General features: G+C 40.6%; 1 protein-coding gene across 2 annotated transcripts in view; it reads left to right on the top strand.

Moving 5' to 3' along the window:
• Positions 1-15,700, top strand: part of LOC139442212 (gephyrin-like) — a 33,812-nt gene that overhangs the window by 15,066 nt on the left and 3,046 nt on the right. The window contains exons 8-15 of one of the 2 annotated variants that reach the window (XM_071222996.1): positions 8,918-9,188; positions 9,362-9,493; positions 10,287-10,379; positions 11,158-11,213; positions 12,160-12,338; positions 12,876-13,029; positions 14,543-14,664; positions 15,407-15,494. In XM_071222996.1, the coding sequence (XP_071079097.1) occupies positions 8,918-9,188; positions 9,362-9,493; positions 10,287-10,379; positions 11,158-11,213; positions 12,160-12,338; positions 12,876-13,029; positions 14,543-14,664; positions 15,407-15,494 (1,095 nt within the window). Of the gene's footprint in view, positions 1-53; positions 5,338-8,917; positions 9,189-9,361; positions 9,494-10,286; positions 10,380-11,157; positions 11,214-12,159; positions 12,339-12,875; positions 13,030-14,542; positions 14,665-15,406; positions 15,495-15,700 lie in introns of those variants that run through there. The other variant, XM_071222995.1, reaches the window with a different exon arrangement.

Genomic DNA, 15,700 nt, shown 5'->3' with positions numbered 1-15,700 from the left:
CAATATATTTGACATTTGTGTCCGTTGAAGTGTTTTTGGTAATTTTGTTGCAGGCTGTAAAGGGAAGACCCACAAGCAAGACCGCCATAACTGCAGGCTGCTTGTAAACCTGAAGATGTTCCTCAGTGATACAGCCAAGTGGCGGGTTCACATCAGTGGGAGTCACGTCCCTCTCGAGTCCAACATCTTGTGGGAGCCACCTAAACAGAACCAGCAGCGAATCAACGAAGACACACGTGATGTCATCCTCGCAACCGTGGCCACCAAGAAGACGAGCTCCTCTCAAATACAGGAAGTGCTGTCAAAGAAGCCTGTTGCTGTCGACTTGCCGGTAGTCCCGTCAAAAAGAAAGATCTGCCGCTTTGTGTCCAGTATGAAGAAGAGACGGAAACAGAGGAACTATAACTGCCGTGATAACAGTTTAGACGGCTTTGAATCAGTTAAAGATGATGGTGAGGATGGATCTGGTGGGGAGGGGGCTGAGTGTGTTGACATTGAGGGAGAAGAGTTTGAAGGGGATCAGGATGGGGAGGAAGTGATCAATGTTGATGAAGATGATGATGATGATGATGAAGAAGAAGAAGACAAGGATAATGTAGAGTCTAGTTCCATGCCATGTGTCCCAGCATTCAAAGGCTTCCAAGCAGTGTCAGATGCTGTGGGCTTGGATGAGTCCAACATGGTTCCCTCTTTGACATGTTTCAAAATGACCGATCCAGCTGGTAATGTTTATTTATCTTACACAAGGAATGTGCCAGCCAATGAGAACACGTCGTCTGCAATACTGACCAATCAGAGTGTTTCGGGTAACCCCTCCGTAGCCCATAATGACATGGTTCTCCAGATTTCCTCCAGTAGTGCACAGACTGGGTATATATATGCACCCTCGGGGGAGGGTGTCGACATGTCAGGACCGGACCAGAGCAGCTCCGACCAAGATGTGGCGGGGTGTAGTGATCTTGGAGCATTGTTTCTGGCTACATTCAAACCTCAATAAGTAGGAAGGACTGACACATTTCGGTTGAATGTTCGAAATTAAGAATCAAAATCAAGGAGCCTTTATTGTTGAGAATTAAAGATGAAGAGAGTCCTTAGATGAAAATAACGTAGCATCGAACCTGAAAGACCCAGACTCCCTTCATAATTTCAGACACTGTTAGATAGTAGTGGGACGATACACCATTGCATCAGTGTATCACAATATTTTACTTCTTGATACAAGTATCGATCACAGTCGCACACTAAGTGAAAAATATCGATTCTAACCTTAAATGTTTGCCTTTCTAATGTTACACCAAACACAAATTGTGAAGATTAGTCATGAAAACATAACTATTTTCATCCATTGTGCAATACTAGACACTGCCAAATGTAAATTGTCAATGTGACAGGTATTTGGCCATCCTGTTTTTGAAAAGGATGGCTTTTGCACGACAGATAAGAGCACATGAAAGTATCATGATATATATCGGATGGTGAACAAGATGTCATGTAAGTATAGGCTGGCACAGTTGGTATATACTCCTGCAAGCCTTCCTGTTGGACACTTCAGTATTTCTGACACTGTTGGTATGAGCATGTCGAGGACGTTCTTTTGTGTGGGAAACCAACTATGTATTACTCTATTGTTTTTCTTATGAGCTTAATGTAAATTGTAATATTGAAGTTTCACCTGAATTGCCAGATGGACCCTGTATGTTTTGGACCACAGCATCTGATATTAATACATCATTTACATTAAAAGATATTAGCAATCAGACTATTGTTCCTATAGTACGGTAAACATAATAATCTCTTTAACTGAAGAATGCCACCTTGCCCTTAGGGTAGAAACTATGGTTTGTCCAACATGTTTTGAGGACAGTTTTTTTTTTTTATGTCTTTTGTTTTATTTTTAGAAATTCAAATACCGTATTCGACGTAATAACCGCCCCGCTCTAATAACCGCCCACTGTGATATTTGTTAATTTATTGGCAAGTGAACAATCCCAATTAGCACCCATTCAAATTGATCAATGTACGCAAGACTTATTTATTATCCCCAGCCATGAAGTGGAAGGGGGATATAGGAATGGGTGCTGTCCGGCCGTCCTTCCGTCCGTCCGTCCGTCCGTCACATTTGGTTGCCGGAGCAGATCTTGAAAACCGTACCATATTTCTTCACCAAACTTGGCACATAGATAGATCTAGTGGTGAACTGGTGCCTTTTGATAGTTTATGATTTTTAAAAAAGTTATTTTTCGAGTTTCCATGGCAACAACTTTGATTTAGACTGAAAATGGCGGTAGTCCTCATTTCCGTAGCAGATCTTGAAAACCGTACCATTTTTCTTCGTCATACTTGGCACATAGATAGGTCTAGTGGTTAACTGGTGACTTTTGATAGTTTGGGATTTAAAAATAAATTATTTTTCGAGTTTCCATGGCAACGACATTTATTTAGACTGAAAATGGTGGTAGTCCTCATTTCCGGAGCAGATCTTGAAAACCGTACCATATTTCTTCGTCATACTTGGCAAATGGATAGGTCTAGTGGTTAACTGGTGACTTTTGATAGTTTGGGATTTTTAAAAACAATTTGTTTTTAGTTTCCATGGCAACGACTTTGATTTAGACTGAAAATGGCAGTAGTCCTCGTTTCCGGAGCAGATCTTGAAAACCGTACCATATTTCTTCGTCATACTTGGCACATAGATAGGTTTAGTGGTGAACTGGTGCCTTTTGATAGTTTTGGATTTTTTTTAAAAGTTATTTTTTCGAGTTTCCATTGCAACAACTTTGATTTAGACTGAAAATGGAGGTAGTCCTTGTTTCCGGAGCAGATCTTGAAAAACGTACTATATTTCTTTACAAAAAGGCCAAGTGAACATAGTTCACAGGAGCTAATGCATTGCACACACCCGACATGTCATAATGGCGGGGGATGTGAGTATTTCATGCTTGTTCTTGTATAATACGCACTCATGTGTTATGTGCACCCTTAATTATGGGCAATTAAATTCTAGAAAATATATCTGTCGTATACAAACATTTTCAGGCTGTCAGCATAAACCGCGAAATTTATCTGGCAACTCTGTTTTTTTCCACCAAAATACCATTTAATAAGCAATAAGAGACCCTTATTTCTAATTTTGAGAGCGCCCTGGGCGCGTATTACGTCGAATACGGTACCACATTTGATGGGAGTGGGGAGCTCATCAATGGTATTCTCCAATGGTGTGCTCAACCACCCCTTTGCATAAGTACATGGCTCCACAAGCAAGTAGCCATGAGTTAATACAACTTGCCATGCCTGATAACTTAGCCAACTTTGTATGATGAGCCCACTAGCTCCTCATACCGATAGCCTGTTCGGCACGCTCTCTATACTATCATATATATTCTCCTAAGACATCCTTATGAAGACTACTACCCCTTGGGACTATAGCTAGTGGGCTGATTCCAAGGTGCATCGCTGATCTTTGTTGGGGGCCTGGGAATTTTATTAAGAGACACTGTTTCAAGAAGCCAAACAATTCTTTACAGAACATTCAGAGGCCAAATTATTTGTTTCCAGTATTTTCCGAAAAAAATTTAAAAAAAATTTCCCCCCTCCTCCCAAATTTGTCATGGCCCGTTCCAGAACGCAATCAACGCAACAACATTGTTGACAGATGAGAATCTCTAACTCTGTGATACAGACATGCAGGAGAGTGTATGTCCCTGATATTAAAACAGATTATGTGATACACTTCCCCTGAATCAATGCTCACCTTACTGACCACTGGTTGGCCTGGCCCAGATACGATTATTTACACCATTTTGTTGCTGAGTATAGCTAAAACCACGTTCATCCACAACTTTTGACACTTTTCTTTTTTTAATTATTATTATTATTTGCAGCGAGAAAAGAAATTGCCCTCTATCCTATCTATTGACTGAATTATTATCCCTATACACTTTACAATATGTTTGAAATGTTTCCTCACTAAATAGTGCTTGTGGTGCTCCAGTTAATTGATTGCATATGTTGCATGGCTAGTCAGTAGATGTCCCCGGACTGCTAAACGACAGTCTATTGGGACTAACTTGTAGTATGAGAATGATAATTGTTGCAAATCTCTATTACCCGAGGACAGTTGTTGATTAACAATCATGGCATAACTGAAATATGTTCAAAATGACACAAGACACAACTCATAAACGCACCCTTTCATGTCACCGTTAGAAATCTTTGACAGTTAATTGATCACTTGTTGTTGGCCTTGTGAGTTTTGAAGTGCTATCAAACACTGAATTATGTTTATGCTTCATTCAATCCATCTTCACGAGGCAAAAGAGTTAACTGACTTTAAAAGTCCAGTTTCCACCCTTGCCGAACTAGGCTGGAATAACTGGGCTCGATCGTAGCGCCACCAGTGGGTATTACCAGTTATGTTCCTACTAAGCCTCTCCAATAGACCAATCAGATTCCACCTCTCGTATCACTAGCGTTTGCCTCACACAAAATGGTGGCGCCCAGTCAGGACGATCTGATCGATAATCAAGATCTATATAGTGATAAAACGGGTCTTACATCGCATAATGCATCAGATAACGTGAGTACCTTGATTAAAAACATGAAAAGATTTGGAAAATATCTGCTGACAACGAGTTGGCGGTGCACATGCTTTTCAAATCCTGCAATCGACTAAATCTGCATGACTGTACAAACCAGATTTCAATTTCGGCATGCGATTTTGATTAGACTTTGCACAGACTCGTTAGTCCAGCCAAACTGTAACTCCATAATTCCAGCCTATTTCGGCAAGGGTGGAAACTGGACTTTTATTTTCAGTTAACTCTCTTGCCTTGGAAGGGGGCCCAGGTGGCCCAGTCGTCTAAGGCGCTGCGATTCGCTGTGCAGAGTTGCTTCCCCTTGACACGCCAGAAACCTATGATTGTGGGTTCGAATCCCCGTTCGCCCCGATTATGTTTCTAGGTTTGTCAACACCATACCCGTGCTCGTGGGTTTCACCGAAGTGGTAAACGTCTGAGACCTGCATCACTTCGGGCTTTCCTCCCACATTAAGCTGACACGCCGTGATATAACTGGAATAATGTTAAAAGCAGTGTTAAACCCAACTCACTCACTCACTCTTGCCTTGGGAAGATGCTTTCAATCCAAATGTAGAGCTATCATCCAATGTTAACTGCAGGGGCTGTGTGTGTGTCCCAACAGTTCCACCGGTCTCACTTGCCTCAAAAGCCTGAAATGCTTCCAAAAGTTCAACCACATTATGAATTATTTACTGTATAAACGAGTTCTTAAACTCTGTATGTTAAAGTTTATTGGCTGTTCAATTGTAAAGCCACTGTTTTGATTCGATGTATTGGACATTAAATACTGTCTTCATATTTGGTCATGTGTTTGATTTTTTCAGACGTTTTCATATTCAATTAGTCACGTGCATTTGCTCGGAGAATGGAATGTGTGTGTGAAATAATCTTTAAAGTGACATTTAACACCATTTCACCTCACCTCATTATGTATATTGTGGCGTAAAACCTGAATATTGATTATCGTCTTCAGTTATCTTGACACAAGTGTGCTTTTGTCATGGGTCTCTTGGCCATGTTGTAGACATACATCAGTCTGTCAGTTAGCATGCATCTTCTGACCTTGGGGGCATGGGTGGCCCAGACCCTGATTATGTTTCTAGGTTTATCAGCACCATACCTGTGCTCGTGGGTTTCACCGAAGTGGTAAACATCTGATGAACTGCATCACTTCAGGGTTTCCTCCCACATTAAGCTGACACGCCGTGATATAACTGGAATAATGTTAAAGGCGGCATTAAACCTAATTCACTCACTCATCTCACCTTAAACATGAATGTCGGATTCTGATTGACTGAGACTCCTATTATTTTCAATGTACCCCGCAAACGTATGGTACATTTCTTATGTTCCCCACTTGAATTACTTAACTGTTGGCATAACATTTGGAACATAACAACCGTAACTTTGTATCTTGAATTAATTATGTAAGACGCTGATCTCCAGATGTTTCCAAAATGGATATCTTAAGTTCGTTTCTGTCATCTGCTTTTAGATACTGTGGTAATCTTACTGATTTGGACCAAAGCATGCATTCAAAAGACATACCTGTAATGTGATTAGGCATGTGGAAGGATAAATAATCTTGTACACCTTTTGGGAACAAAATCAAAATGATCATGGTGGCAGTTGTCTGAAATAAGTGTGAAGTGAAATGCTTACTGTACCAGTAAGCATGGTAAGAGTGTTCATGTTTTACAACACCTATGTGTATGTTGAATGAAACACAAGGAACCTATTCTTGTAGGTTCAAATCCCAGTTCACCACATTTATATTTCCAGGTTTTCACCAAAGTGGTATAGGTCTGAGACCTGCATCACTTGTTTTGTTTTTTTGCCACGTTAAGCTGACACACCATGCTATAACTGGGTTACTTTTTTAAAGCGGCATTGAACTCAACTCACTCACTCACTTAATAAACAAGCAGACAAAGCAACTTGAGATTTTGTGATTGGATAATCCCCTAACTTGGAATACATGACCTCTAGACAAGATTGTCTTGATGAATTGGTACGACTTGGTTTGACATTTGTGAAAATTCACGAGAATGAAAAATGGTGATTGTCAAAGATAAGGTTTGGAAACAGAGTACTTTATGTGCTTCTATACTGAAATATGAGAACAAAGGTAACAACTCAAATTACGATATTTCTGAATTTTTAATACTGGCAATTAATTGAAACATTTATATTTTCAAGGTTCTCTATGCCATTCATCACAATTGTGTATTTTGACATCATTTGAATTATGAATAGGTGTATTAGAAGTAACAAAAAATAGAGTGTAACAGGAGTAAAAATCAGTTATTAAATATTACATAAAAAACATTACACAGTAGGATCACTCAGCATGTGTACCATTTTTGGTATTACAATGTATCAGATGTCAGAAAAACAGAACTGATAAATATCAATTAAAAAGTATATTATGGTCACGTTTTACGCATTGTAGTCTGTTTGCTGCCAAATCGTACTGATGGAAGGCAAACTAGATATAATTCGTCTTAAATGGCATGACAGTCATTTATTTGTCCATACCAACCCGTCACCTTAATTTCAGACATTGTCATGATGGGTAGAAAAAGCTGTTTAACAAACTATCATGTAATTGTTGGTGTTTTAATGCCTGTTGTTTACAAGGGGGTCAGCAACCCATGCTTGCCGTAAGACCCGACTAATGGGATCAGGTGCTCAGGCTTGCTGACTTGTCATTGTATACTAATTGCATGGATCGATGCTCATGATGTTGGTCACTGGATTGTCTGGTACAGACTCAATCTTTTACGGACCATCGTCATATACCTGAGTGCAGCATTAAGCAACAAAGTGACATGCTGAGATAAGAGAAACTGCTAAACTAACTTGATCAAAATCTGCATGAATAACCATGATAACTAGGGATGCGTATTGGCCAAAAATTGTATTGCAATACCTATTGCGATCTATTGAGAGCTCAAGTGTTTGACAGTGAACATGTAGATCCTGTTCTCTACATACTGTTAACGACCGCCTCCATGGTCTAGTGGTAGATCGTCCGCCCGGAGAGCGGAAGGTTCGGAGTTCGATCCCTGGCCGCGTCATACCAAAAGATGCTAAAAGATGGTACTTGTTGTTACCCTGTCCGGCGCTCAGCATTAAAGGGCTAAAACAAGGACTGGTCGGCTCTGAGTCCGTATACTGTGTCTGAGTGGGGTGTTCATGTTAAACTGCAGCATGGTATCTCAGTGAGCTAGCACTATAAATCGGCATCAGTCCGGTCTAGTACAAGCAGCCACACACGTGCATGCACGTCGCGATATAAGTGCAATAATCTTGGACGCGACGTTAAACCCCATTTCACCTCACCTCACCTCACCTCACCTCACATACTGTTATCATAAGGTAAATATTAATCGGCATGGTCAGTCGCTGCCATTTTGTTGTCACAGATACAGCAGAGTTAACTTGAAAAATCACAATCAGTTTCGAAGGGAAACATCATTTGTGAATAAATTTCTGTGTAGATTGTAGGTTTAAATAATAACAAATAATAACGATACTTACAAGAACACAATAAATATTGCAATACGTATTGTTTGAAAAGCATATTTCAGTTTACAGGTACACAGGTAATACTATGCAGTCCAGTAAAAAGCCATCTTCCTGAGGCAAGGGAGTTAACGGACTATAAAAGTCCAGTTTCCACCCTTGCCGAACCAGTCTGGAATTACTAGGCTTGATCGTAGCGCCTCCAGTGGCTACTATGGGCTATGTCCCTTCTTTGTCCTTCCTATTAACCAATTCGATTCCATCTCAAGACGATCTGATCGATAATCAAGATCTATATTGGAATAAAACGGGTCTTACTTCGCATAGTGCATCCAATCACGTGAGCACCTTTGATTCGAAACATGAAAGGAATTGGAAACTATTTGTTGACTCGGAGTTGGTGGTACACATGCTTTACAAATCCGCCAGTTGACCGAAATCTGCATGACGAATGAGATGTCGATTTTGTTACACGATTTTGATTGGACTATGCATTGACTCATTAGTCCAGCCAAAACAGAACTCCATAAGTCCAGCCTAGTTCGGCAAGGGAGGAAACTGGACTATTAGAGTCAGTTGACTTCCTTGCCTCAGGAAGATGAGGAAAAGCATGTATTGGGACATCATGTGTTCCACTTGCGAAGGTAGAATTGAACAGGGAACAGGAATGGTAATCTGGTGTACGTGGTGTTCATGCTGCACTTATGTTTGTCAATGCACTTCATTGACTGGCCTGCAAGAAAATCTTCCCATCCTGAGACGTGATGAGCTGGCAACCATAAAGAAATAACCACTCTTATTTCTTCCAATAGGTCGAGACTGAAGAGCATTTCAGTCATCATCACCATGGTAATCACCATCAAGAGAAACACCACCATGGACACAAGCATCATCACCATCACCATGGGCACGATGGCAACCATGGACACCATGGCAACCATGGACACGATCATAACCATGGCAACAATGGTCACGATCATCACCATGGCAATCATGGACACAATCATCACCATGGCAATGGTGATCATCACCATCATCACAGCCATGCTAACCATGGTGATGGACATCATCACAATGTCAAAAGTAAGTTCGAGTTAAGTTTAACATAAGACTGAGCAGAAGTTCATTGAGATAAGTGTTGCATAATTATAACAAATACAACATATAGGTTAACAACACACTTGGGGATGTAAGTTTTCTTGTTTCAGCCTTAGTCTTTGAAAAATTTCTTGATATGTTCTGTATATGTGAATAAGGCCAGGTGGACGCCAGCAGCATCGCTTACCGCCCCCGCGAGTCCCCGTACCCCATCATCCAGGTGGACGAGGCTGTCAACACTGTGTTGGACAAGGCCCCTGTGTTGACGCCAGAGACCATCAGTTTCAGAGGTGAGACACAGGCCTTGACAGCTGATATGGATATTGAATTCTAGTAATATGGGGAAATGGGTTTTTAAGAATAAAAAAAGGGAATACTCTCAACTTTTTTTTATGTCCACTATGACTGTGCTAGCTGATGTATTTCATTCAGGTATATATTATGTGTCCACATAATGGACTGAATGTAACTGATTGCTTTGAGATGTTGTCTTATGAATAGTATTTAAATTGCCATGGTACTGGGACAATTTCAGCATTTTTACAAGTACAAGACAGCATGAAAACTCAATTTGAGTGGTATTTTTCAGGTGTCAAATCGTTAGCAGTAATCCTTTTTGCTGAGGCATAAGGATTTGTAATCACAGATTTGATTCACTGTAGATTCTTTCATTGTTTTCATTCTATCATGAATGTACTAAAACTGTTTAACCATGGGGCTTAGTTCCCTAGCAACCTACGCTTGTCGTAAGAGGTGATCTCATGGATTGGTGGTGAGGCTTGGTGACATGGTTGATTGCCAACATTTGCCCCGACAGCGTGAATCATTCCTCACATTACGAGGATTGTCTGGTCCAGACTCAATTATTTACAGACCACAGTCATATAGCTGGAGTATTACTAGGTGCTGTGTTAAACAACAAACAAACAAACAAACAAACAAACAAAACTATAACTATGTAGAAAACAGATCCTAATGTCATTTGTAGTACCACAGCAATAGAATCTTCTTATTGCTAATCCAGTTGTCTATTTCCTGGAGAAAAGCAGCGTACTGTTCTCAAATGTCATTTGCATGTTTCAGAGGGTTTGGGGCGGTATCTCGCCGAGGATGTTTTCGCCAGAGATCCTCTTCCTCCGTTCCCAGCCTCCATCAAAGATGGCTATGCAGTCATAGGTATACTACCCTAACTAAGTTATGCTTGTCGTAAGAGGAGACCAATTGGGTGGTTAAGCCTGTTAAGCCTCATTGCATGTTTTTGTGACCCAGCGGTTTGAGATGTTGCATCCCGTGAAGATCCAGGTTAGAAAAGGTCTTCAACAACTCACGCTTGCTGTAAAAGGCGACTGTGCTTGTCATAAGAGGGGACTAATGGGCTTGGGTGGTCAGACTCGCTTGATTGATGCATGTCATCGTTTTCCAATTGCGTGGATGATGCTCATGATGTCAATCAGTGGATTGTCTGGTCCAGGTTCGAATATTTACAGACGGCCGGAATATTGCTATGTGCAGCATTAACAAACAAACAACAAACAAATGAGATGTTGCACGTAATGCCAGTCACTGGTTTGGCTGAGTGTGGAATTAAGCAAGATAAGGGCACAACTCATTTTACTTATCCTTGTATATATATAATGTACAGCTCCATAGTCACTATACGATATGATATATGAATATCTAACTCCCTAACTTTGACTGCAAAATAAAGTCTGAAATTGTTACTAATAATGAATGCATAATGTTACTTACTTAACATATTTTTAAATTAATAATTTGCTGAATTATATTGTTTATAATAGTCTGAGAGTTTCCATGCAATAGTTGATAACGTGTGTGTGTGTGTGTGTGTGTGTGTGTGTGTGTGTGTGTGTGTGTGTGTGTGTTTGTGAAAATGTATAGCTTTGTGTTTGATTGTATGAGAAGCTGTCTCTCACAATTAGGGTCCATGTTTCAGCCTCGGATGGGGACGGACTACGGCAGGTCATAGGGGACTCCACAGCAGGAGATGTGGTCAGTTTAATTCCAGCTAACTTGTTCACTCACTCACTCACTCACTCGCTCACTCAAGCACTCACTCAAGCACTCACTCAAGCACTCACTCAAGCACTCACTCACTCACATTTCCTTTTGGGAGGTGAGAGGGACAAAGCTGTAACATAAGCAAAGAGATGGTATAGCTGATAGTTATGTGGAATGATACTATTTCTTAATTGTGTGAAGCCCATTTCTGGTGTCCTCCGCCGTGATATTGCTGGAATATTGCTTAAAGCGGCGTAAAACCATACTCACTCATTATTTCCTAAACTTTGAAATGATGTAGTTTCTGCTTCGACCAAACCGTTGGAACAATTTGTCATTACTACCTTATCAGGGTGACTGATGACAAACAGAAACAAACCCCAGCTTGATCTAACTTTACTCCTTGTCAGCAGTATTGACTACATTCAAATAATTATTTGCATGGGACACAGATCAGAAAGGAAAATATCAGTGTTTCTTATGAAACATCTGCAAGTAAACAATTCTACACAATGTTTGGAAATGATGAAAAGTTTGTTTGGAATGAAAATAGTCAGTTCCGTTAGTCTAGGACTACCAATGATTATGTACGGTCCACTTGTAAACTCCATCGGGGAGCACGGGTGGCCCAGTCGTCTAAGGCACCGCGATTCGCTGTGCAGAGTTACGTCCCTTGGGCACGCCAGAAACCTATGATTGTGGGTTCGAATCCAGGTTCGTCCCGATTATGTTTCTAGGTTTGTCAGCACCATACCGGTGCTCATGGGTTTCACCGAAGTATTAAATGTCTGAGACCTGCATCACTTCAGGCTTTCCTCCCACATTAAGCTGACACGTCGTGATATAACTAGAATACTGTTAAAAGCGGCGTTAAACCCAACTCACTCACTCACTGTAAACTCCATCCATTAAGGATACAATGGCTGTGATGTTTCAGCCAACAAGGGAGGTAACCCCTGGTTACTGTATGCGTATCAACACGGGCGCCCCCCTTCCACCTGGTGCTGATGCTGTGATACAGGTGGAGGACACCGTCCTCACCAAACACTCAGAGGACGGACAGGAAGAACTGGAGATTAAACTAATGACCATTCCAAAGAAAGCCCAGGATATCAGGTACTGACATAAGCACGTTAGTAGAACAGGCCTGGGTTTTGTGGAGGTCTGTCATTGTGATGTTGTGATCATACAAGAACATTTTATATTATCTGAAAGAGAAATGGGTCAGATATATGTTCCTATGTTTGAATGGTATTCCCATGATCTTGTGATATTGATGATTAGATGATTGAGCAGTTACCTCAGACAGATGCAAAGATGAGCTCAAGGTGTCCATAATTGATTCTGCAGAAAGTAATATTTGATATTACATGTTGGATTAATATTTGAGTGTTCATCTACTAATTGTGCATAAATATTCTCATCAATAAAATGCAGCTTATAAGATATTAAAAAAATTGAATCATGATAACTGCAATCTATAAAATATGCATTATGCGTTATACTAGTAATGATCAATGAATGATAATTTGGAGCAGAGTGATTATATTAGTTAAGAATCTTGGACTCAGGGACTGGGGGCCATTAATACAATGTTTAGGAAACAGTAAGTACATTCCTTTTCTGACTTGTGTTCTGATGTTTTGTTTTCAGACCAGTTGGTTCGGACATTGAGAAAGGTCAAAAGGTGTTGGGTCAAGGTCATAAGCTGGGTCCTTCTGAGTTGGGGCTACTAGCGACGGTTGGGGTGACATCGGTCAGCTGCTACAGGAGGCCAACTGTTGGGGTCATGTCCACAGGAAATGAGGTCAGTTTTCACTCACACTTTCAGATTCTGGGACAGTCTATTGTACAGTCTACATGTTGTTAGTTTAATTAAGGGAACTTTAGTCTTCCATATGAATAATGATAAAAATGCAGATATAAGTGTGGTCAAGATTTACCGATTGTATCAGTAGATAATTCTCACGATACAATACGAGATACATGTAAATATATATTGATACAAAATTTTATTGAAATATGTACATCCATTTGTTCGCATATCGATTGATTTTTCTTTCCGATTCAAAATGTCATCATATTTTCTGAATATGACACATACGAAAACTTGTTAGTGTCTGACACTTGTTTGACTAAACAGAATCAACCTTTTCTAAGTATTATTATTTTACAAAAAATCTACTGATTGTGATTAGAACACATAATTGTGAGTGTGATATGTAGTTAAAAAGTTTGCTTCTGAATTTACTCATAAAAGGTCGGTATTGCTGTATCGAGATACATATCGTATCTTGACCTCAAAATCAAGATACGTATCGTATCGTGAAGTACCGGTACCTGTATTGTGATACCCCAACAAGAGGTACAACTGAAGTGATTTCATATAGGTAGACAAAGCTGGGGTTGTTTTTTCTGTCGAGAATCCATTTGAACACCAATTTGTGGTAGAATAAATTCTCGAGTACCAAAATCATGGGAACCAAGGATCTGACTGTGACATAAAAAGTCATTCAATCACACAGTCCAGGTTAAAATAGACCCCCAGCAACCTCTGCTAGTCATCAGAAGTGACCAAATGGATCAGGTGGTCAGACTTGGTGACTGTTGATTGCATTTCATTGGCATGGACTCTCACTCAATGTTGATGACTGGAAAGTCTGGTCCAGACTAATTATTGCCATCTTCCCAAGGCAAGGGAGTTAACCGACTATAAAAGTCCAGTTTCCACCCTTGCCGAACTAGGCTGGTATTATGGAGTTCCATTTTGGCTGGACTAATGAGTCTATGCATAGTCCAATCAAAATCACGCAACGAAATCGAAATCCGGTTCGTAAACTGTTGTGCAGATTTCGGTCGATTGCAGGATTTGCAAAAGATGTACACCGCCAACGCCTTGTCAACAGATATTTTCCAAATCTTTTCATGTTTTTAATCAAGGTGCTCACTTGAAATGATGCACTTCGCGATGCTAGACCCATTTTATCACAATATAGATCGTGATTATCGATTTGATCGTCTTGACGGGGCGCCGCCACCATTTTGTTTGAAGCAAATGCAAGTGATACGAGAGTTGAAATCTGATTGGTCCATAGGAGAGGCTTAAAAGGGACATAACTCGTAATAGCCACTGGTTGCGCTACGGTTGAGCCCAGGAATTCATGCCTAGTTCGGCAAGGGTGGAAACCCGACTTTTAAAGTCAGTTGACTCTCTTGTCTCAGTAAGATGAATTATTGCAGCCTGTTGTTGTATAGCTAGAATACTGCAGTGTTAAACAAACAAACCATCTGCTAGTGGTATCTTGTATGTCTCTGCTCAGCTCCTGGAACCGGAAGATCCTGTGGTAGAGGGGAAGATCCGTGACAGCAACCGTACATCCCTGCTGTCTCAGCTGAAGGACTATGGAGTCCCTATAGTGGATCTCGGGGTAGCAAGGGACAGGTAGGTTTACATGTGTTATGTTGGAGCTATCTGAATAGTATGGGCAAGATTACAGAAACTTGCTTCTACTATGGGGCGACTAAGGCTTGGTGAATTGGTTAAATGTGTTCAACATAACCCATTTTGCGTGTGCTGTTGATCATGATATCTACCACAGATTTGTCTGATTATTAACAGGCTGTGATACAGCTGGAATAATTCTGACTGCATCATTAAATAACAACTATAGGAGTGATTTACTGTAATCCAAGTAGCATTCATTTCCTATGGCTGATGCATGGCCTACAACAAACACTAGAAGAATCACTGATGAGGCAATCATTAATGTGGTCCCAAAAAATACGTTTCCTACACACATTTATCTCAAAAGTGAGGGAGGTGGTAGGACTAGTTATCTAGTTTTTATTAAGAAAAAGAAGTAAGGGAGGAATACTTTTTTTTCACATCAAGAATACCATCAAACACATCTCGACACACACTGAACTCAGCTCTTTAGTTTAATGTCAGTTGTCAAGCATGGGTAACAGAGTCGACTTTCTGTTCAGTGGCAGTAAAAATGATGCACAGGATTTAATGTAATGAGCCAGTGCCTGCAAAACATTTCCTGTTTTTTGTGTGTCATATGTCGAAATTAAGGAGATTGCGTTCCGAGTATTGTATGATTGAAAGGGATGACATCTGCATCAAGTAAGATTATTGTTTACTATTTCACTTGCACATTCGTTTTTTTATCCGTCTCCAGTCCCGATGAACTGATGAAGGCTTTACGAAGGGCCGTTGACAGTGCTGATGTGGTTGTGACAACAGGGGGCGTGTCCATGGGAGAGAGGGTAAGAAGACAGCTGATGTTGAGCAAATATATATGCATGTACCTAAGCAAGTTTCAAGCAGTAAAGGGTTGCATTTGTTCTGGGGTAGTATTATTATGGCTCTTATCCCCACCCACCCCCAAAGTGTAGGACCCATGAAAATCCGGGGTAGAATAGGTCTTCAGCAACCCATGCTTGTCGTAAAAGGCGACTAACAGGGTCGGGTG

This window comes from Haliotis cracherodii, unplaced genomic scaffold, assembly GCF_022045235.1.
Source record: "Haliotis cracherodii isolate W230 unplaced genomic scaffold, xgHalCrac1.p SCAF_5, whole genome shotgun sequence".
NCBI classification, from domain to species: Eukaryota; Metazoa; Mollusca; class Gastropoda; order Lepetellida; family Haliotidae; genus Haliotis; species Haliotis cracherodii.
This window is presented reverse-complemented; position numbering and strand designations above follow the sequence as displayed.